Below are 24,363 nucleotides of genomic sequence, written 5' to 3' on the forward strand. Positions count from 1 at the left end.
TAATCTTATTTAAAGGGTTTATATTTCATATCATTTTTTCTTAACAAAAAAAAATGACCAGAAATTAAAACCAGAAATTTTTACAATTTTTACTCAAAGCCATCATAATAACTAAAAAGCAAATAATTCAAAGTTTATTTATCATTTCTTTTTATCATTTTCAGAATTTTCTTGTCTGTCAACTCTCAAACACATTGATGGACTTTTGCGACGAACGAGAAAAAGCAGAGAATTCCCAATGGATATTAAATGTATGTAAGTGTTGAGTCCAAGAAGATGAAGAAGAAAAATATAAAATATTAAGACACCACAAATTGTATTTGTTTTCACTTTAAGCTACTTAAAGTCTTAAGTATTTCTCTTGTTTATCTTGTGTTCAGTGTTTTTTTTTCTATCTTTATTGTTTTGTGACAAGTTCTGGGTAAAATATGTATGTAGGTACTTAGTAGTTCAATAAACCGTCTATATAAAATGGTCAAAGGGATTGTTAGGGCTAGGTAGTATATGTTTGGAGAAAAAACTAACTCATGTTCGATAAAAATTGATTTAATGTATAATTTTAAGAAAATTATTTTAGAAATATTTTTTCAATGGTGAGAATTTCTAAAATATTTTCTTTGAATATAGAGCGATTTTTTAATTATTTATTAAAAAAAGGAATAAATACATTCTTTTACAAACTACTACTTTACTTCTGCTTTCAAATAAAATTCTTCTTTAAATTGATGTGGCAACATACATAAAACAAAAATATATTTATAACTTTCTATTGTAAAAAAATACAAAAAAAGCTTTAGGTATAAATCGTACAATAACAAATATTTAATTAAAACTCAAGTTATATAAAAACATGAAATGGAAAGACATACATATATTTTCTTGGTTGTTTTAATGGAATTTTTGTTTCTAATTAATTTAAACAATTTTTTCTATTATAAAGACGCGTGCCATTGTCTAATAGATGGTGAGAAAACCGCAAAAAACTTAAATAAAGACAATAAATTACTTTTTAAAACACGTAACAAAATGAAGATAAAAATCATTAAAAACACACATATATTTCACATACTAAATTTTAGTCATAGAAAATAATACATTCAGTAAACAGAAATACTCTTTTGTATAATTGCTAATTTTATGGCTGTTGTTACAAACTATGTATAGTAATGTCAACAAAATAGCACCTTTTATGGTTCAATCACCTAAAAATATTGCAGTATTTATGAACATGTTCATAAACAATTGGACATTCAATTTTTTGAGTTTGTAAAAATGTTTGTAAATTTGTTGCAAAAGAAACACAAACCAGACTTAATATCATCATATACTGCAGACACCTAAGCCTTGGCTAAAGGCTACTTTTACAATTTGAGGAAAAACTTGTAAATTAAAAGAAAATGTGTTTTTTTAACATTTCTATTCATTTGTAAAACTAGTCTCTTCTGTATAAACACTTTATTAGTAGGAAATTTTTTTGAACAACAGCCACAAAAACAATTAGTACATTTAAGTAAGTAAATAATTTATTACGCTTACTTTATTGTATATATACAAATAAAGTAAATAATTATAATTTGTAATATTAATAGGTTTGAGTGTGTAAATAGAAAGCTTTTAATGCATTTAAATACATGTCTAACTGATAGAGATTTTCAGATATGAATATTTTAGACATGAATATTTAGACATAATAAGTTTTACTTAAAAACAAATTTACTTCTCAATGACTTCTCTTAAAGCAAAGTAGAGGATACAATTAAAGTAAACCTTCTGCTTAAAAGAGAACTTTTTGCAAACATTTTTTCTAAAAAGAAAAATTGAAATTTTTACTGAAATGTAATTGAATATATAACCAATTTTTTTTGTAAATAAAAAACACGCAAATGCTTACGATTGCTTACAAATCACTTCTTAATAAGTACTTACACATAAGGAGTTAAAAATTTGTTTTTAAAATAACAAAATTGCTAACCTTCAAATAAGGAGAGTTTTTACTAGGGATATGGACAAATGCTCAATACAAAAAAATTGCAGTATCATTTAGACTTGAATAGAACTAGAACATTTAACATAATAATAAGACCAAAAGAATCTCTCATGGGTGCGGTTTTATAGGGCTAATGGACAGATTTCACAAGCTGTACATGGACACAAATACAGACAGACTGACGGACAGCGTATATAGCTAAATCGACTTAGAAAGTGGTTCTAAGGCGAATAATTATTCGTTTCCAAACAAAAACTGCATCAATTTTTATGTTTTAAGCAATAAATGTTGTTAAACTACCCAAACTATTTGATGTTTTTGCTCTATCGGTTATTTAAACAATTAAAACAAATATAGTCATCGTAATGGAGAAATATCAATACGATACGGTCAATTGATAGTTTTTTTTTCTAATTTTCACAGAAATCAATTAAAGATTTTTAACAAATTGTATGGCAATTAACTAAAAACCACTTTCCCTTTAGTGGAAATTCAATGAAAATTATAGCGACACCAATACCTATCGATAGCTTGCCACTGATATGACACCGCCGCAAAACAGTGCAACAAACAACAACAACAAAACGGTACCAGCAAAACAACAAACAGTATAATACATACATACGTGCCACTTGTTTGCCTTGTCTTTATGCTATAAAGTGTGATGAGACATTAATCAGTATGCGTGGCGAATATCAACACTTAAATTCATAATTGAGGTGCATGTACGTATGTAGATATGTTTATAAATGTGGCTATACAGACATACTACATACAATGTTTTAATATGGTTTTGTTTGGGGATCATGAATGAATACTTTTTTGCTATACCGTATATAAATATAATTTATATATGTATGTATATGCAATACACGACACTTTTTCATATACATACATTTTACTCACACTTCTACTCACTCATATATTGTATTAGTTGTTTTTTAGAACATTTTTTACTCATTCTTTATAAATAAGGTATGCATGTGAGTAATTAATTATATGCAACACTAATACGAAGTAGAGGAACGTGATGTTGCTTGATTAGATTGCCCAATTTTATGTAAACAAGAAATTTTTACACACTAACCTACCCAGCAAAAACTTACATTGAAAAGTAAGGGGTAAAAATTTACTTACACAATAACATTTTAAGTCATTATTTTAACACAGGGATGACATTGAAGGCTAGTACTTACCACGCTGGCTTATAAATAGGGAGGTAGGTAAGTACTTACAACGATCTTAAAAAACGAGTTTTGTTTTTGAAAAACAAATTTACAAAAAACTGTTTTTGTTTGTTTAAAATAAAAAAATTAAACAATATGCCAATATATACTTCACTCCTTATATGTAATGCAGGCGGTATGTAGTTCTCATTAAAAAGTAAGTTGATGCGGATCTACAAGTGATTACGATCTTAAAAAACGAGTTTTGTTTTTGAAAAACAAATTTACAAAAAATTGTTTTTGTTTATTTAAAATAAAAAAAATTCAACAATATGCCAATATATACTTCACTCCTTATATGTAATGCAGGTGGTATGTAGTTCTCATTAAAAAGTAAGTTGATGCGGATCTACAAGTCATTACCATGTTTTTGCTGGACATTTTTATAAATTTTCTATCGAAAAATTTCTACAGATTCTCTTGATACAAAAAATATTTAAATGCATATGTTAATGAGTATAAGTATACCAATTGGCACAGAATCATTTTCTGTCTGTATGTCGGTCTGTCAGCCCATCTTATAGCAATATAGAAATAAAAAATTTAAATAATCCTGAAACTTCTAAACAGATTATTTGATTCTAATGAAACTTCACATCCGTAAAAAGGAAGTGTTATTGCTTTTAGGTTTGAACGGTGCCATGAAGTCCAAATGTAAAATTTTGTTTGAATAGAACAAATATATGACAATGGTTAAAATTGGTCCATTATTTCACCTAGCACTATTTAGCACAAATAATCTACATCTGAACATATTCACTGGTGTAGCTTATTATATGGTCGCCTATGCCCAACTGTACATTCTTACTTGTGATTCATGCATATTCTAAACCAAAGTATAATAAGTAGTCCGACTTTTTGACAGGAGTACCTAACTCTAAGCATGTGTTAGTGAAAAAGTACCTAACTCTAAAAATGTGTTAGTAACAAAAATGTTTTATAAAAAATTAAATTTTTAATTTGTTTTAATTTTTAAAACCAAAAATTAAAACTCTGTTTGCAAAGTATAACAAGTATTCCGACTCTCACATATAAGAAATTACTCTCTCACATCTACGAGTACCGTGTGAATTCGACTCTCTTGTGAGAAATTAAAACTTGTCAAAACACTCAAATATTTAACTTACTTTTTTGGCCACTTTTAAGGATCGTACGCGAAATTGCAGTTATCCACAAAAAAAATGCAATTTTTTAAAATAGTTTTAAAGAACTTTTAATTTAAAATTTTGTTTAATTTTCATGAACTGGAAATTTTTTTTTTTTAATTTATTGACATTTCATTTTTGTTGTTGTTGAATTTTATTTTACAAACAGAGTTTAAATTTTTGGTATTGAAAATTCGAACAAATTTAAAATTGTAACTTTTTTATAAAACTCTGTGTGTTTAGAATACACCAATACATATATATTTTTGTTACTAACACATATTTAGATTTAGGTACTTTTTCACTAACACATGCTTAGAGTTAGGTACTGCTGTCAAAGAGTCGGACTACTTGTTATACTTTGTCTGTTTGTAAAATAAAATTCAACAACAACAAAAATTAAATGTCAATGATTAAACAAAAATTTTTTCCAGTTCATGAATTTTAAAAAAATTGCAGTTTTTTGTGGATAATTGTAATTTCGCGTACGATCCTTAAAGTGGCCAAAAAAGTAAGTTAAACATTTAAGTATTTTTTGACAAGTTTAAATTTCTCACAAGAGAGTCGAATTCACACGGCAGTAATTTCCTATATGTGAGAGTCGGACTACTTGTTATACTTGCTCTAAACAAAACAAAATACTGACAAATCAAGCACATTTTTAAAAAATTCTCTTAAAAAAAATTCTAATTTCTCTATAAAATATTTATAAACAGAGTATTTTCCACAAAAAATCAAAGATTCAAAATTCTAAGCTTTTTTTGTTTTTGAAGCAAGGTGCGCTTAGTGTTTAATAATGTCATGGTAGTTATGCATGTTAGGTTTTTTTCAAAAATATAAAAAAACTAACAAAATTTTTCAATACGGAAATGCATTTGTCAGCATATCCATACATAACAACACAGTAAAGGTAACACCCAAAAATATCTACACATTCACTGACAAACACACACCTTTTCCGTATGACATGATTCTATGTATATTAAAGTGGTTTCGATTTTTTTTTTTAATTTTTCGGTTGAATTGTATAATTTTGTTTTTGATTATAAATTGGTAAATTTTTTTCTATTTATGTTTTAATGTTAGAAAAATATTATTTTATTAATCATGCATAACGTTAGTTAATTTTTTTCGTATTAATGAAACGTAAATTATTCTTTTATATAGCCATAAATTACAGATTCTATTAAATATTTATGTTTAACAAATAAGGTCTGTTAATGTGTTGAACTCATAAACACTTTGATGGGGAAAATTTAAATTTATAAAATTTGGTTTGGCCCTCTAATTAGAAAATAAATTTGAAATTTGTATAAAAAATGTTTTTATTTGATTTAATTATTGAATCCAGCGGAACTAAATTTAGCGATAAGGTGACAAGTTTAATTTAAATTAATATTATTTAATTAACATCATTAAAAACTTGTGGAGTAAAAAGAACATATTTTTTTTGTTACTACATACTTACTACCTGCATTACTTAGAAGCATTCTATTAATGACTTACAAATCACAATATATGTGAGAACTTACTTTTTAGCCTTTTATTTCAAATGTTATTTCTACAAACACGAAAAATAAAATTTGTCAAAAGTAATAGTATGCGATGATAAAAAGTAAGCACACTTTCAGCTGTGTGTTAAAATAATGACTTAAAATGCTATTGTATAAGAAAATTTAAGTATTTTAAACATCTAACTTTTCTATTTAAGTTTTTGCTGAGTTTATCTTACGATATTGAGGATTAAGAATTTTTTTACCTATATTTGGTATTTATTTTTTCTTTTCCATTTTATTCATTTTTGTTTACCTTTTCGGTCATTCCCTTAATTATGATTACTTTGTAATAAATTATGTAAATAAATAAAAAAAAACAAATTGCATGTTATCAAAAGCGGTAAAAAAGAGTTTATTGAACTGATTTCTCACTTAAATATTGTTCAATTAGTTATTAAACTTTATCAATCCGAGATGACAAACAAAGATTCATTTGTATTGTCTGTCTGGCCAGAGAGTATTGTATTTAACCTTGATAAATACAAATATACATCATTTAAACAAATAGTCTTAACAATTATTCAGTTGTTGTATTTGTCGCTCTATCTGTCTGTGTGTCAGACTGTCTGTTTGCATTTTTCCGTTTGAGTGTTTTGTCTGAATGTTGTAAGTAATTTGTTAACATTAAACTTAATATTTTATATATTTTTGTTAGTTTGTTTGCCAGTTTGTATTTACTCAAGCCCCAGTCATTGTCCGTTGACGTCATGTTGACATTTTTAATATTTTTAATGGACAACATTTGTTTACAATGGATAGTAGTAGTTTGTTTTTTAAATGTTGTTTTTTGTTTCATTCATTTTATTATTATTTTTCTCTCTCCTTTTACAATAAAAGTTTTTATACCCTACACCATTATAGTGGAGAGGGTAGAATGCGTTTGTGCTGATGTTTGTAACACTCAAAAATATTGGTTCTACTACCAATCGGCTCAGAATAACTTTCGTCTGTCTGTGTATTCATATAATATTATTTGTTGAAATTTGGCACATGTACTTCTCTTGACCCAAGTCCTATTAAAAATGGTTAAAATCGGTCCATTATTTCGCCGATAATTATTTTAAATGATCTATTATCTCTATAAAAATTGGAAAAACTCTGTTCTATATGAGTGTAAATTATATTGCAGTTTTTCGCAATGATTAGGTCTCATTTGACAATATCACCCATAAAAGGTCCCTTCAAAAAATAAACACTAATATCAAAATGATATTCTGCTTAAATAACCTTAATATAGATTTGAATCCCTCTACCAAAATTTATAATAATAAAACCATATTAACTTCCAGCCGACATGTAAAAAAAACCCTTTTTTGTAAACAAATTATTAAAATATTTAAGAATTAAGTAAAAATGATATTAAATACTTTATTATTAAAAAATAATCATAATTTGTGACATAATCACAGGTGAAGGGTATCATATGGTCGACCACGCCCGACTATAAAATTTTGTAAATTTTTGGTTGTTATCATCGAGAGAGTACCTACGTTTTTGTTTTAATATTTGTAAGTTAACGCCAGTTTTGTTATGTTGTCGTACGTTTGTTAGTCTGGGGTATTAAATTTGACTGACAGACTGAACGTTTTTCTGTTGCCTGCCTGCCTGACTGGCCCACTAACTGTTTGACACTGGTAATAAGGAAATACATTTATATTTTTGTAACCCACGCCATATGGAGATTAAATTGTCACTCACAAATAAAAAGAGTGAATTAAAAAGTTCTCTGAAATTTACGATTATTTAAAGATTTGTTAAATGAATTAAATGTTTTGAAAACATTAAAAAAGTATCAAATTCAAAAATAGCTTTAAATTAATTAATTAAATTTTTTTGAGAAATTCTTTGGAATAGAGTTTTTCAAATATTTTTTTATAAAAATAAAATTTTTGAAATTTTTTTACAAGGAAATTTTTTATAAAATATTTTATAAAAACCCATTTTTATACCCTACACCACTTTAGTGTGGAGGGTTTGTGCTGATGTTTGTAACGCACAATAATATTGGTCCTGTACCCACCTTAAAGTATACCAATCGGCTTAGAATCATTTTCTGAGTTGATTTAGCTATGTCCGTCCGTCCATGTAAACCTTGTAATTAAACTACAGGCCGCAAATTTGAAGATAATTGAATGAAATTTGGTACATGATTCCATTTGTTGTCCCAGGGACGAACCCTATTGAAAATAGTTAAGATCGGTCCATTATTTCACTTAGCCCCCATACAACTTTACCCCCCAAAAAGGGCTTATAAACATTGTAATCAAACTACAGGTCGCAATTTTTGAGATAATTCAATGAAATTTGGCACATCATCTTTTATGTTACTGTAGACGAAGCCCGTTGAAAATGGTTAATATCGGACCATTATTTCACCTAGCCCCATACAACTGAACTCCCGAATAGAGCTTGCAAACCTTTTAATCAAAATACAGGCCGCAATTTTGGAGATAATTCAATAAAATTTGGGACATGATATTTTATGGTACTGTAGACAAAGCCTATTGAAAATGGGACTCTAGTCCCTCTAAAAAGCCCCCATCAAAATTTTACTTAAATATCCACAGTTTTATTAATCATTAAATGGCTTTAGTATATCTAAGGCAAGGTACAATTCAACTTAAATGCTTTATTATGAAAACTAAATCACATTTTATTCGTATACAGGTGTAGGGTATTATATGGTCGGCCTCGCCCGACTATAACTTCTTACTTGTTTAATATTTGCAAAAGCCCCCATCAAAATTTTACTTAAATTTCCATAGTTTTATTAAACATTAAATGGCTTATGTATATCTAAGGCAAGGTACAATTCAACTTAAATGATTTATTATGAAAACTAAAACACATTTTATTCGTATACAGGCTAGGGTATTATATGGTCGGCCTCGCCCGACTATAACTTCTTACTTGTTTAATATTTGCAAATTAATTCTTTAAAATTAAGAAATCTTTACGAATTTTTAAAAATACTCTTATAACAGAGAATTACGAAATCTATAAATCATTAAAAAATTAAATACAAAAATGTGTGAATGTTTTAAATTTGTTCTGAGATTTTATAAAAATTTTAACAAAATTACTTCTCTAATATTTTAATTACTCTCGGCACCCTTTTTAATTATATTTGTGTACTGCCATGCTCGACGTACATGCATGAATTCGTACATGTTAATTGTATAAAATTTCTAATTTTTTTGTTAGTTATCTTACTTGATGTTTATTTATTTTTAGTTGTCTATGTATGTAGCTCGTTGCAACGCTTTATTTAATGAGCGGTTATGGTCGTTTGACCCAATTTAATTAATCACAAGTTATTTAATTCAATTAATTTGCTAATAATCAACCACAAAAAAATTAGAAAAAACATTAACAAGGGAAAATATGTATGTGTAGTTTAATTTTTTAAATTTATGTGAAGACAAATGATTTATATGTATGTACATTAGATAATTTTTCCCAATCGAAATTATTTAAATTTGGTGATAAATGAATGTATAACAAATGACAAATTCTTATTTATTAAAATTAAGTGATAATTAAAAAATATTAAAGAGTATGTTTGAATAAACTCTGTACTTTCTGTATATATAACTAAAACAAAATTATATAATAAAATTCAGTTTAGAAATACTTAGTAATGGCAGGCTGACTATACTTTCATAACATACATTATGATGTTAAGAATTTAAATAACTTTCTTACTTAAGTATATATGTATGTAAAACATTAAAACTACTAAAATACGCTTGATTGGTTTAAAATAGTTAAATTATGTAATTAATTCAGCTACAGCTACAAAATGTACATAAAGACATCATATGAATACTAACTAAGTAAATATCCTTCTCATATCCTTTTAAATCACTTGAAGTATTTTAATTAATTATCTTGCTTTATCGCACTCTTAGATAATAATATAATGTATATATAGATTTGCAGTGAAAAAGTTATATAATGTAGAAGAAATGTATTAAAAGGAATTTAATAAAGTATAGTGGGGTGTATCCGTCCAGACTTTAGTCTGTTGTAGTTAAGACTATATAGTCTGCAGTGCTGTCAGTAATTGATAGCCAGTACTACAGCATACAGTATAGCCTATAGGACAGTCCATAATGGTATAGACTATAGACTATAGTTTATGGTAAAGACTATAGTCCAGACTATAGTATATATAGTATATAGTCTAGACTATAATCTATAATACAGTCGGTGGGCTATGGTCACGACTATAGCCTATAGTTCCGACAATATTCTGTAGTTCTAACAATAGCACCGACTCTATTCCATAGTCCTAACTATAGCCCATGGTCCCGACTATATTCTTTAGTCCTTACAATAGCCTATAGTCCAGACTATATTCCAGACTACTGCGTATTGTCCAAACTGTAGTCAATGGTTAAGACTATAGTAAATTGTATAGACTTTGGACTAGACGTATACTATAGTCGAGACTAGAGTCTATATTTCAGCCTAACATGCAAACTACAGTATATATTTCAGACTATATTATGGACTACGTATATATTTTATAATGTTATATACTCAAGAATAGTCTAGAAGGGCTAACATACCTCATGATATTGTTTAAACTAACCAACAGATGTATCAAAAATTTCTCTGTTGCTATGTACGTTGTTCATTAAGTTAAAAAAAAAACAATTAAACCATTTTTGCATTAACATTACATTAGCTTTCCAACTCTGGTTGACCAAGCTAACAGTTTGTTGCCACATTTATAATTAGTATAAAAAGGGTTGTAATAAACGAGTGTGTGTGTGTGGGACGTAGTGTGGTAAAAGGTATTAAGTGAGAAGTATTTTTTTTTTTTTTTTGTTTGCTCGTTGCTGTTTCCTGACATGTCTAATTCAGGGAAAACATGTCAATGTGTGCGTTTATATGTCACAGACCCTGTATGAGTGTGTTATTATCATTTATTCCACTTCAATAATTGCTAATTACACATTAGGTTTTTTTCCAACATTGTCACTTTTTTTATTCTGTATGATATTTTAACTGTTCGTTTTTTTATATAATGTCCTTGTTTTTATTGTCCAATAAATGTTGACAGCTTAGTGAAGTCACATCCACATAAAAGTATCATATAACCTCCGGTAGTATTATTTCTCTATACATGTATCTATAGTTTTATATTTTTTCTGTTCTAAAATGCTTTTTATTTTATTTTTTCAACTATTGACCCATATTTCTGTAGTTATGTGTTGATGGGGCATTAAGCGCCGTTTAAAATAAAACTAAAGAAACCATACTCGTTTTCAAATAATAAAATTAAAAAAAAGAACAATGTAATAAAATTTTTGTTCTGTTCACAATAAGGTGGTTTCAAATGGTCCACATATCTTGAAGAATTACAAAAATGAGTCATGTACAAATTTTCGAAAAAGCATTTTCATTTAGATTTGTATTGAAGCCTTAAAATAGTTGTAATTATAATAACTTAGACTACCCTAATAAATATTGTATACAGAACTATTTTGAGTTAATACAAAGTAATACTCAGTGACGAAACTAAAAATTCCAGAAAGTAATGAAAGCCAAGCAATTTACAAAAATGTGAGTAAAATGTTTCTATTGCTACACAACTGCTGCTAGTTTCGTTAGTCTGTGACATATTAAATGAAATAATTAAAAGACATTTTAAATTTGACATTTGAAAAAAAAACTAAAATTGAAATGTTTTTGTGACAGCTGCTGTTAAAAAAACTATTCATTGTATTTCTCAAAATTCAATAATTACTCGTATCAAATTCAATTATGGCACATTATTCATATCAAATTACATTAAACTAATTTTCTTAGTAGAAAAATGTTTAAAAGCAATATTTAAAAGTAATTTATATTAGTAAAGCTTTTAAAATATAATTTACAAATGCCTAATGGATGTTAGCATTAAATTTCTATACATTTATGTGTATTTGTATGTAAATATTTATAACTCTCGAAAAACTCAAAATATATTTTTCAATATTTTATTAACTTTTCTTTTTGGTTTCATACCATAATATTTAATTAAAAAAGCATACAACATACAGTATATAGCGATCGATTAGTCATTAAATATCAACATAATGATAAATTATAATGTCATTAAAAATGAACACATACACAAATACTAAAAATTTAAATGTTCCTGTGATATTTTATGATAAAACTTGAGATTTTGCAAATTTATTAAAACACTAACAAAATGTATATCAATTATTGCATACGTTTGTGTGTAAGTAGTCATTTGTGATTATGTGAGAATGACAGAGATAAAATTTTTGTAAACACTATTTTGAAACGATTAATTCTTTAATTGATTTATAGCGTCCTTGCAGCCATTACTGTTTAAGATTTAAACATTGTCGGCAATTGTATATTTTGCATAATGAAAAACAGAATTCCTGGAATATTCTAAAATAAAATTTAATTCAATTGAATTCATAAATATTAAAATGTTTTTTAGTTTAGTGCTGGTAACGAATGGGAGAAATTGTTATGAACGATAGATGTCTTCTATGTCTAAGTGGTTAAAATTATAGTGATTGATGCCCAAAATGAACTTGAGATATTTGGCTGCTGATTGAGGGATGAAACTCCTTTTTCTACTTGTTCGCTACTATAAGGACTCGCAAACATACAAAAGTTTATAAATTTATAATAACAATAATAATTTTTAAATAAATGAGTACCCTTGAAAGGGTGTGTGTGGTTTTTAAGATATTTTTTTATTCATACGTATATAGAAATAAAAAACGATAAATATTTCATTATTTTAAACCTCTGACCGGCATATTAAATATACCATACACGTTTTGTTGAGAGTATGAATGAGCCATTTAAACCAAAACAGTTGGTGCAGTCAGTCTGTCATATATAATGCAGCATGTTGGCGGTTGCAATGTAAGTATCAAACATGTGTATGCCAACTTCATTTAAAATAGAAACAAGTATCTATGCATTAAATTACGCTGGGTATAGGCGATTTTAAAGAAACCCTAAAACTTAAAAATTTAAAAAAATGTTAAAACTTTTTTGATCACGTTTTTTAATTATGGACATATTTGGCAAGAAATCCTTGAACGAACGACTGAATATTATTCTTTTAAATATATAAAACTTTGCAGAAAATTCCTAACTTAAGTCTTTTTTACGATCTCGAATTGTGTCGGCATAGTTTACCGATGAATTTTTAAGGTTTTATGGGTGACATTTGGTGATTTTATAAGAAATTTGCGTTTTCCTAAAAGAAATTGTCTCACGGATTCAAAATTACCTTAATTTAGTAATTTTAGAAATGAATAGCAACATAAATTTAATATACCTTCCATAATAAAGTAGTTGCACACAAACAACAATAATTTACAAGCTTATGTAATGGCCAGTGTTGCCAGAAGCTTCGGAAAATGAGACCTAATGGAAGGAAAATACTGAAATGTTTCAGAATTTCGGATAGCCAACCATATGATACCTTAAACCACGGCATAATAAAGTAAGGTGACTGCAATAAAGCAGCTGATTATTTTTGTGTAGAGTATGCATAATGTTAAAAGTTGCTAATGTTTACATGTTATGAATGTTATTTATTTACATTTCATAAGTAATTTTTGACATTAGTCTAATTCTAGTACTAAAATAAAATACATGATGTTTTTGTATTGATGTAGTGATGCAGTCACCTTTCTAAATGTGCCCTGCCTTAAACCAATAATTTTGGAAATTTCAAGAACGTTACTAGATCAAAAAAAAAACAATTCTTTTAAAGCTAAATAAGTAAACGAACAAGAAATGGAAAAAATATGAAGCCCAAACATACAATTCAATGCTAAATTATAAATAAAAAGGCTAAATAAAAAGACTAACATGGTAACACTGAAATAATACTCATCGGTTGATTTGATATTCTTTTAATTTGCAAAATACAAACGTCAAATGGGTTGCTTTTACCATTTAAGTGTTGTTAAATACAGTGGTTATATACATTTTATATATTCCAATTTATTTATGAGTTAAAAGCAGCTTTGATAATTATACAGTGTTGGCACATAAATAATTACCAGTTTCAATTATCATTTGTGAACACACTCACACACAGAGGCTACTTGCTAAATTGTCAGACAATTAAAATTTTAGGCTTACAGCAACAACTGTAAACACTTTTTTTTCAAATTAATTTTAACTCGAACTCCCCTTTTTAGACAAACTGGTGCCTTAGAGAATTAAAAACCCCAACAAAGTGTTGTTATGCTATGCGTATTTGTCAACAAATTATAGATTTCCGAAAATAATTTGAAAATTTGCGCCTTTAAAAATTATTTAACACATAACAACTTCCAAGTTCGTTAACAAATGCCTTATTTGTTTAACGATTAGAACGGATACCTCAATATTGATATTTTGTACATTTTTGCCAAAATTGTTTAGAAAATGTACAAATTTGTGCTTTGTTTGTACGTGATCGTTTATAATAAAAAAATATACATAATTTATTACTTACTCATATATAAGTATCATGACAACAAGACAAGATTTATCTGAAAATGAAGAAAATTAAAAATACATACAATTAATTTAAATTTTTGTTTAATTGACTGCAATTTTGTGTGAGTTTATATATAGTATAAAAAAAACAAAAATGTTTCCTTGATTAATATTAATTATGGGCAACGAAATGTTTAAGTATAATTATAAATGACTAAATTTATAAGACTGAAATATATATTTGCAAAATTTAAACAAATTAATATAATGCTACTATATGGGGTTGAAATAAATTTTGTGACTTGCATAATATCGTACTCAGTTACATATTACTGTTTCTACTAGGATATCAGTAAAAATTAACTTTAAAGGACAACCATTTTTTTTTTAATTTTAGGACACGATATCTCAGTGGCAAAATTAATGTCTATCAAAAAACGTCAAAAACGATTCAAAACCAAAAAACGATTCAAAACCAAAGTCTCTACACTGAAAATAATCCATGCTCAACATTACGAAAAAAAATTCGTAACTTCTATTTTCGTAATATTTAAATTTCGTGTATAATACGAAATATTATTTAATAAAAACCTTTTCTATTTTTACGAAAGTACGAAAACCTTTCGTAATATTCTATTCTTAAATTTTAGCGAAATTAAATATAATGATATTAATTATATTATGATTAAATAAAACTACAACATTTTTATAAAATTTAAGAAAAAGTATAATATTATTCTCAAATTATTTTCATAAAAAAATTGAAAATTCGTGAGGAGAATAATTTTAAACTAAAATTAGAAAATTTATTTTAAAATGAACAAAAATGTTTGAATAAATTGATATATCGTAAATTTTGCCATATTTATTCAAAATTCCCTTTTTTCAATTTATGTAAAATAATTTTTTCAGGAATATTTTGCATTATACTAAAATATTTCGTACAATTTCGTGTACATTACGAAAGAATTTCTTGGTGAGAAACAACGAACGATTCGTACAATGTACGACATTTTTAATATATATTAAGCATGGATTTTTTTCAGTGTAGATTAACAGACTAGTCATAGACATCCATACATTTATGCATTCTTTATTATCTGTGCGAATTGTTGATTGACTGTGCAATTCATTTAACATCGATATATTCAGATAATACACAACATTTTATAAATAAAGTTGTCTTCAATCAGTTATAACGTCATAAAAATGGCCTAAAATTATGTTCATTCAAACTTCAGGACATGATATCTCGAATCCCATACAGAATAAAACAACAACATAAGTATTTAATTAATTTAAACTATTTTTATTATAATCTCATACAATCTTAAATCCTCTTACAATAGAAATAATTTCACACTTATAACTTAAACCTCTCACACACAAGAGATCACCACAAACGACACGTTTCCGCAGGATACATACTCGAATTCTGGGCACACTCGAAAACACGGCCAAACTCTTCATAGTTCCCCCAATTGCGGCGAACACGTGTATCATGCATATCATGACTTAAATCTAAAGTGCCCAAGTCTAAGTTTGAAATCTTATTAACATTTGCACATAAAAACTGCACGGAATTAACAAAGAAAAACTGTTCTTTACTGAGATGCATAAAGTCCAAATTGAAATCTGTAAAATCTTTTAACATGTTACGATAGGTGCGGTAAGCCAAACGTAAACCCGATATATCGGCTATATTTTCGGATAAAATATCACTAGGGCTGTGGGCATAACACTGTATATAAGGAAAATAATGTGAGGCAACACGCGAACCCAGCCAATTGTAGTTGCCCTGATGATCGTAGATTATATGAAACAGATCGTAGGCATGTATTATTTCATGGGCTAGAATGAAGCCAAAATGTGAATACTGATAGACTTCATGTAAATGAGCATCAAATAAAGGCATTTGTAAATAACCATAAGGTATTAGAATGGCATTATCAAATATTTTAACCGGTGACGAGGAGGAGAAAGTGGAAGGATCTAAATCAAAGATCTTCTGTGAAAAAGGTATATAAATATTTTCTAGTTTTTGGTATTCCTGGAAAACAAAAAAATTCAGCAGTTCCAAGTGATTAAAAAAGAAATCAGTGTCATTTGTAATTAAATTTTCATAGTATTTAGCCACAAACTGCTCCGTACAATTAACCGGCAAATTGCCAATTTTCAATTGCATAGTTTGCAGCTCCTTTATAATGAATTTTTGTTCTTCTGCATCTAATTTTAAATGATTTTCTTGTACCATTACTTTAAATTCTAATTTAAGATTATCAAATATATTTTCTAAAGCCAATTCCATTTTTAAACGTTTCGTTTTAAAAAGAAAATCTTCATAAAGAAAATTCATATAGACGGGCATATAGGATCTTAAATATTTTATGCAATCTTTGGGACGTTGCTGCGGCAAATTTGTATTAATATAAAGCATAAATTTCAGCATTATATAATAAGCTATAGTTTCATTGGAAGTGCTCTCGAAGAGTTCGTTGAGATTTTTAAAAAATTCCGTATCCAAGGCAAAACTTTGCACAGGTAGATCACTCAAATTATCCGAACGATTTAAGGTTATGGAGAAATATTTATGCCAATCCACCTGAGGTATTATTTCTTGAAATTGTTCTAGTGTATACAATTTGAAATTGTCACTATACTTGCGCTCTTCCGTCTCATTGACATATTTAACTTGGGCCAATTTGATGACAGCCTTTTCTAATTTCATCACTTCACTGGTTAGCAAATGACTCTCATTGTGATAGAAACCAAAATTTATAAATATCTCTTCCAACTCATCAAATTCAAAGGAACTGCCGCCTGCATGCTGTGTAATTTCCACTACATAATGGGAACCATTGCTGGGCAAGACATTTATATTTTGTGTTACAAAAACACCATTAAAACCATATTTCCTCAACGTTGCTATGGTGGCAAGCCAATCAAAGTCTGTTTGATTTTGCCACTGGGTCTCGTTCAAACTAAATAATGGCCATTTCATAAAAAGCTCTTCCTGAACCATCGTCAAAAAACGATTCAAAGCCAAAGTCTCAAGATTTACACACGAATCATAGACATCCAATAGCCGCCCATACACTTGAGTGTTATTCATTACATTCTTTATTATCTGGGCGAATTGTTGATTGACAGTGTAATCCATATAACCCGGCATATCGATATATTCCGTGCCATTATAGTTTTTGTGCCAATTACCGCATGTGTACTCGTAGAAGTCTTCACAGGGATTTGTTGTGGCATTTAAGTTGGATTTAATACGTTGCAAATATAAATCATTTACAATATTTTCTGCTACAATATTAATATTTGTCTTTGTTGTTATTGTTGTTGCACGAGTATCTTTAATCTTAGCTATTATTGCTATTATTGTTAAAATGAAACTGAATATGAAATATGATTTGTTGAAGAATTTCATTACGACTCCTTGTGTGAGCACTTTAAGTTCAAGACTAATTTGTTTTCAGATTTATTTTTTTCTCATTTCTACTTTTTTCCGGCTTTCTTTAGTTTTTTTGTTCGTCGTTTGTTTTTATATTGTTTTATTCATTCTTGTTGTATTTGCGTGTGTGTGTGTGTGTGTGTGTGTGTGTGTGTTCAAACAAGAATGGAAAGTCTTTGTCTTTATCTGCCTGAACTTTCTTGTAATCAATTTGGGTTTTTGTATTTAATTTCTTTCTTTTATTGTTCTTGAAGAAATATTATCTCGAATATTATTTAATGTTTTATATTTTGCCATTATTTACAGATTTTTTTACAATTTTGCCTTTTTAAGTCTTATCAGAACAGAGTTGTGCTGTGAGTTATATTCTAGGGGGCCCATAGATTTATAAATTAAAATTTATCAGATTTAAATATTTTTTTTGACCACACCCACTTTCGGTTAAATTTCCCCGAAAAAGAAAACGAAGTATTTACAAAAAATTACATTTATCAGGTAAATGTAAAATATGTAGGTAAATTTTTCTTTATGACTTTATGAGAGATAACTTTTTTGATATTTTTCTTTAATTTTAAAATGTCTTAACAATATAAGCAAAAAAACATAAAAAATTTTCTAAAAATTTTAATATTTCAGATTTTATTGATTTTTTTAAATAAAATTAAAGTTTGTGTTTAAAAATTATCTATTAAAAAAATTTTAAATTATTTAATACATAAATTTATACACAGTTTTTGATAAGGTGGGAGCGTTTCGGCAACAAACACAATAATTTTTTGTTGTCTAGAGTTGGATTTTGTCAAAAATAAAATTTCTTAAATTGAAAAATAGTAAACATTGGAAAGAAATAGTTCTTGTGTATTTCACAATATTACCTACAAAACCGTTGTTACATCTAGCTTGTATCTGCAGAAGGACAGTGTTTTAAAGCTTCTTCATCTGAATTTACTTAGTTGAAAACTTTTTATGAGCATTTTAATTCATAATTTTAAATTTATTTTTTTTTGCTTTGAAAACACAAATATAATTTTTTTAGATTAAAAATAAATTAATTTATTTTGACACAACCCAAGCACCAAGTATCTGCAGCAGGACAATGTTTTAAAGCTTCTTCATCTGAATTTACTTAGTTGAAAACTTTTTATGAGCATTTTAATTCATAATTTTAAATTTATTTATTTTTTTTTTTTTGCTTTGAAAACACAAATATAATTTTTTTTAGATTAAAAATAAATTAATTTATTTTGACACAACCCAAGCACTTTTTAAACGAACAAATAAAAATCAGCTGCCTTAACGATTTCACCTTACTTTGTGCATCCTGGATCAATTATTTCAATAGAAACAGATGTTTATATAAAAGATAAATTTTTTTTGTTGGGAAAAAAATTTTGATGAAGGTTAATTATTTTTATTGTGTATTTATACCCTACATCACTTTAGTGGGGAGGGTATATTGGGTTTGTGTTGATGTTTGTAACATACAAAAATATTCATCCTATACTTTAAAGTATACCAATCGGCTTAGAATCATTTTCTGAGTCGATTAAGCTATATCCGTTCGTCTGGTTGGCTGTCTATGTAAACCTTGTGCGCTAGGTACAGACAGTCATTTTCAAGATAATTGGATGAAATTTGGCACACACCTTTTTTTTGGCCCAAGGACGAAGCCTATTGAAAATGGTTAAAATCGGTCTATTATTTCGACTAGCCCCCAAACAACCTTACCCCCCAAATATGGCCTTTGGGCTTATAATTAATTTAAATGATCTATTATGTCAACAAAAGTCGACAGAACTTTGTTTTATAGAACTTTAAATGACACTACCGATTTTTGTAATGATCGGGCTTTATTTGCCCCCTAGCCCCCATACAAACTCCCCTTCAGAAAATGACTTATAGATCAAGATTCACTTACAAACACTAATAACACATTTAAATGATACATACACAACTTTGAAGTAGACTTAACTCCCCATACCAACATGTATAAGGAAAGGGCCATATTTTGCCCTAATCCCCTCTGAGCCCTCTTAAAAAAAACTTTTTTTTGCCAAAAAAAAGTAAAAATATTCCGCAATATTTATTTTACATACTGACTGGTATAGGGTATCACATGGTCGGCTACGCCCGACTATACATTCATACTTGTTTTTATTAAAAATGCATTTTAAGCGAAAACTTTTAATAAAATTTTAATTTTTTTATATATATATATTAAATTTTTTGATAACATTTTCAATGTAAGATATTTTTTGTACGAAACAGGTGAAAAAACAATTGTTTTTGAAAAGCAATAAATTTTTTAGTGAACTAAAGTAATTTTCGGTGAAAGATCAGTGTTGATTAAAATATATTAAATATGTATCAGTTTTTTGGGAGAATCCTTTCTGCCTCAGAATCTCTTTCGAAAATGACGTAACGATCTCGTAGGTCTCTTTACGACGATCTGGAAATTGAAAATTATATGAATATGGGACGTAAGAGCAACAATAAACCGATCCTAAGAAAATTTGGTAGAGATAATTTGGTTCCTACAACATTTGTTTATTTTGAATGTCATCACTACCGTGAAAGTCATTTTCTAAAAGAAATCTTTGAGGATATATTGTATTTTCTTAAATAAACTGTATTTATGTTTTCTTAATATTGAAGGTGACACGCCCACTATAGCAATTTCACCTATTCAAAAATATTTGTCAAAATTATCCGTGCACAATTTTATGGCACTAATTGTACTAGTTTCCAAGATATACGACTTTTGACAGCAATTTAGTAAGTGGGACCACTTGAATTTTCTTTCAGACTTTGTGAAAATTTTAAGAAAATCGATTTAACCGTTTAGCAGTCTATAAAGTCCAAACACATGCACTTTTATATACATATATAGATAAATATACCATTTCTCATTTAAGACACTTGATGAACAATTCAAGAAATATATTTTTTTTAATTATTCTCAACAACTTATATAACATCCTTTTTTATCTCTTATCTTTTCAGTATACTAGACATAAATTGAAAAATGCTTAAAGTACACTCATACATAAATTATAAAGGTAAGTGAACAGAACAAAAAAAACCCAAGCCCAAAAGATATGTAAAGAAAACTAAAATTTTAACTGCTGCTGCATAATTTTTATAGATATGACCTAAAAATCTATAAACGTGATAAATAAATTATTAACTTAATTTTAACTAATACTTTCATTTTATAGTGCAAAGAAAAGAGGATTGAGAAAAAACTACAACAAAAGCATCTCCAGCTGATTTTTTCAAGAACACCTGCTGTTAGTGTTAATCAGAAAACTAATTTTACCACGAAAATGCATTATTGTAAATGACTGAGAATCATGTAGCTTTTTTCCCTACACATTATGGTAAAATTTGTAAATAAAAGATATGATATATTTTAGCTGTTATTGGTATCTGGAAAATTAAGAGCAATTAAGTAAGCTATTTATTTTGTTAACTTTTTTGACAGGACTAATTATGTGACAAGTTGTAAAAAACATGAATTTTACTATAAGTACATGTAATATGAATTATAGAGATTATTTACATGTATTTTTACTCATATACTATTTACAAGAGTGGCAATTATTTAGTAATTGTTAAATATACTTTCAATATATGTATACACAGAAAAAATTTATACATAACTGGAATGAATTTTGTAATAAATTACCGCCTTATTTATAAACATTTTTATAAAATAAAATACGAAATTTGATTTATAAATTCTTTATAGAATTAAATTTTGTTTATGAATAAGGCCTTTGTACTGTAAGTAATATGTAAAACTACTGGTAGTTTCAAAGAACTTTGCTAATGTATATTTGAATGAATCGTCTAATTATAGTTTCTATGTATGTACATATAAACATACAAATACAAATTCCATTATAATTCCCCATACTCGATACAACTCAAACGAAAAAGTAAAAAAAAATTGTATCTGTTAATATTTAAACTCAAACCAGATACATATTAATCTACAAATGCAATTTACACTTTCATCATGCTATTTTTAACATACAAAAAATCATTGATTAGTAATTAACATTGAAATGTGATTTAACTGTATATAACCATAACCACATACATATGTACGTAGATAACCACCTACTCGAACCTCAAGATAATACAAACAAGTACCGAAAGTATTTGAAATGGTATTTTAAAAGTACTTACTGATTGGAATAATTCAAAACATACAAATATACGTATTTACTATTTTCTCAAAAATTTACTCTTCTCCCTCGCTCATTGTGTGATACTAATGATTTTTGGGATTAAGATACATTTTGCTTTGCATTAAATTTAATAAACACTCCATGGCTATATAAGTTATATAAATACATAATTATCAATTACAGATGTATTTAAAAAACTTCAAAAATCTCCTTTAGTTTTACATGCCTTTAATATTTAAATGGAAGAATTTTAAAACAGGATCGATTCTAATTCAAAACTGCAATATAGATTTTTTCCACATTTTGTCTACTGTAAACTAATTATAACTTCTTGGTTTAGCACAGAAGGGCAAAATTAATTAATTTTTTTAATAAATTTCTGAACATCTGGTCGAGTAAGGATAAAGTTTGAAACAAACGAGCCAAGAAGAAAATTCAATGAATTTTTTCGATTTTTATAAATTTAGCATTCTAAATAACAAAATATAATCAAGTATGAATTTATTGTCGAAAATGATTGACCATATGAGTGAGTATTTTAACAAGTCAGATTTCTATATTCGGCTGTGCCGAATCTTATATTCCCTTCACCAAGTATGTTTTAAAAAACAGTTTTTATTTATTTTATATCTCTGCACACATGTCACACATAACATACACACAAACAAATATAAACAGTAGCAGAAAGAAATATTAACCGTTGTACTGTACTACCACCGTTAAACTGTATTACCACCCTCAAACAAATATGTGCTGTATTACCAACATATTACTGCTTTATCTCTTTGTTGTTTTTATGCTTTTATTTATAAACTGTTGAGGAAATTTTCAGAGGTGGTCTCAGATTTTTACCCATATCTCAGTTATTTATAGACCGATTTTGCTAATTTTCAATAGGAAACTTCTCGAAAGCATGTCTGACAGAATTATTGAAGATTTGGATCTTGAAGATATCTGGAGTCTTCGAAAATTAATTTCAACAGACAAACGGACAGACAGACAGACAAACGGACATGGCTTAAACAAGAATATTCGAAAAGTATTTCAATTGTTAAACATAATGTTTAGTGAAGGCATAATGGAGGGAAAATCTTAAACCTAGTTTAAAATTTAAATGTAATTGGGGCAAATCAAATTCCAACTGAGCATTTTTAAAGAGTTATATAAGAGTTCACACAATCTTCGTGATCTATGACTATGTTTGGTTCTCCTTTCAATAAACCTTCTATACATCATTTATTATTGATTTTATAATTTATTTTTCTTCCAACTGATTAACCAAAATCTTGTTAACGATTTTATTTTATAGCTTGTTATCATAGATTCTTTTTCTTCATAAAACTAAAATATTTATTCAGTAATTTTGACTTGACTGATTTCCTGTCTTGTGAATTGTTCATGTACCACCAAAACAAAAACTAAAATGAAATTTTCCTAAAGTTCAAATAAGGAGAGATGAAAAAAATGAAACATTTTGAACGAAATAGCTGTTTTCGCATATACCATCAAGTAATATATGGTGAAAATAACGAAAAACATCCTACTCATCCATCCATCTATTCAACCATTCATTTATTTATCTAACCATCTGGGTTTTAATACAAGAGTACAAAGAGGTTTTCCTTAACAAATGTGTATTAAGGAGAGGGGTAACCCGTTGTATGTTCTTAGTTGAATGTCTGCTTCTAGGACGGTGTTTCAAATTTTCAGTCAAATCCTATAGAAATGAGGAGATTTGTAGTATATCCTCTAGAGACTGACTGAATATATACTGCACAAGATGTTATATGTTGCAAGGTCATTTATTTAAGTTGTTTTTTTTTTATTTCTTCTATTTTATAGCAACACAAATTGCAAGGCAAGGAAATCCTTAAGATAAAATGTTGTAACTTTATAATACTTGATAAAATGCATTTGTTGATGATGGACTTTTAGCAGTAGAGTAATTTTTTACCAACTTTTTAATAAAAAAATATATTAAATTGCAGTTCTTAGGAATTTGTTTTTGATGTTTTAATTGTAAGCGTTAAATTTATAAAAAATTTAATTGTTTTGTTTTAGAATTTATATTCTAGAAAATGTCTATAGTTTTTTGTTAAAATGAAAATTTTATTAAATTTACTTTACACAACCACATGCTATTTTCGCAAAAACATTTAGAATTAAAAATGTTAAGAAATGATATATTTTTTTAAATTTAAATCTTTATATTTTTAAATTTAAAAAAATCTTTATATTTCTAGAATAAATTAATATTTTTACATTATCTATTTTTATGATGTTGATTTACACTTTGTATTAAAACTTCCTTT

General features: G+C 27.3%; 2 protein-coding genes and 1 long non-coding RNA gene across 7 annotated transcripts in view; 1 reads left to right on the plus strand and 2 right to left on the minus strand.

The window, feature by feature from the left end:
• LOC124419712 overlaps positions 1 to 14,452 on the minus strand; it is a 66,473-nt gene extending 52,021 nt beyond the window's left edge. Inside the window, exon 1 of one of the 2 annotated variants that reach the window (XR_006940772.1) lies at positions 14,415 to 14,452. This is a non-coding gene — a long non-coding RNA (uncharacterized LOC124419712). Of the gene's footprint in view, positions 1 to 4,340; positions 4,381 to 14,414 lie in introns of those variants that run through there. The other variant, XR_006940771.1, reaches the window with a different exon arrangement.
• The window catches only part of LOC111675784, an 81,898-nt gene that overhangs the window by 29,028 nt on the left and 28,507 nt on the right, over positions 1 to 24,363 (plus strand). For 2 of the 4 annotated variants that reach the window (XM_046950170.1, XM_046950168.1), the window contains exons 2-3: positions 165 to 255; positions 20,859 to 20,914. The gene's annotated coding sequence lies outside the window, so the exon portion shown is untranslated. The remainder of the gene's footprint in view (positions 1 to 164; positions 256 to 20,858; positions 20,915 to 24,363) is intronic. The other 2 variants (XM_046950171.1, XM_046950169.1) reach the window with 1 other exon arrangement.
• Positions 15,687 to 17,883, minus strand: LOC111675810 (neprilysin-11-like). Its single transcript, XM_023436650.2, has one exon. The coding sequence runs from the start codon at positions 17,829 to 17,831 to the stop codon at positions 15,792 to 15,794; it is 2,040 nt and encodes a 679-aa protein (XP_023292418.2). The 5' UTR covers positions 17,832 to 17,883; the 3' UTR covers positions 15,687 to 15,791.

Source organism: Lucilia cuprina, chromosome 4, assembly GCF_022045245.1.
Source record: "Lucilia cuprina isolate Lc7/37 chromosome 4, ASM2204524v1, whole genome shotgun sequence".
Classification (NCBI taxonomy): domain Eukaryota; kingdom Metazoa; phylum Arthropoda; class Insecta; order Diptera; family Calliphoridae; genus Lucilia; species Lucilia cuprina.

Bases quoted from the DNA above. Each gene is read 5' to 3' on its own strand.
- LOC111675810 (XM_023436650.2), bottom strand. From the start codon at position 17,831: ATGAAATTCTTCAACAAATCATATTTCATATTCAGTTTCATTTTAACA.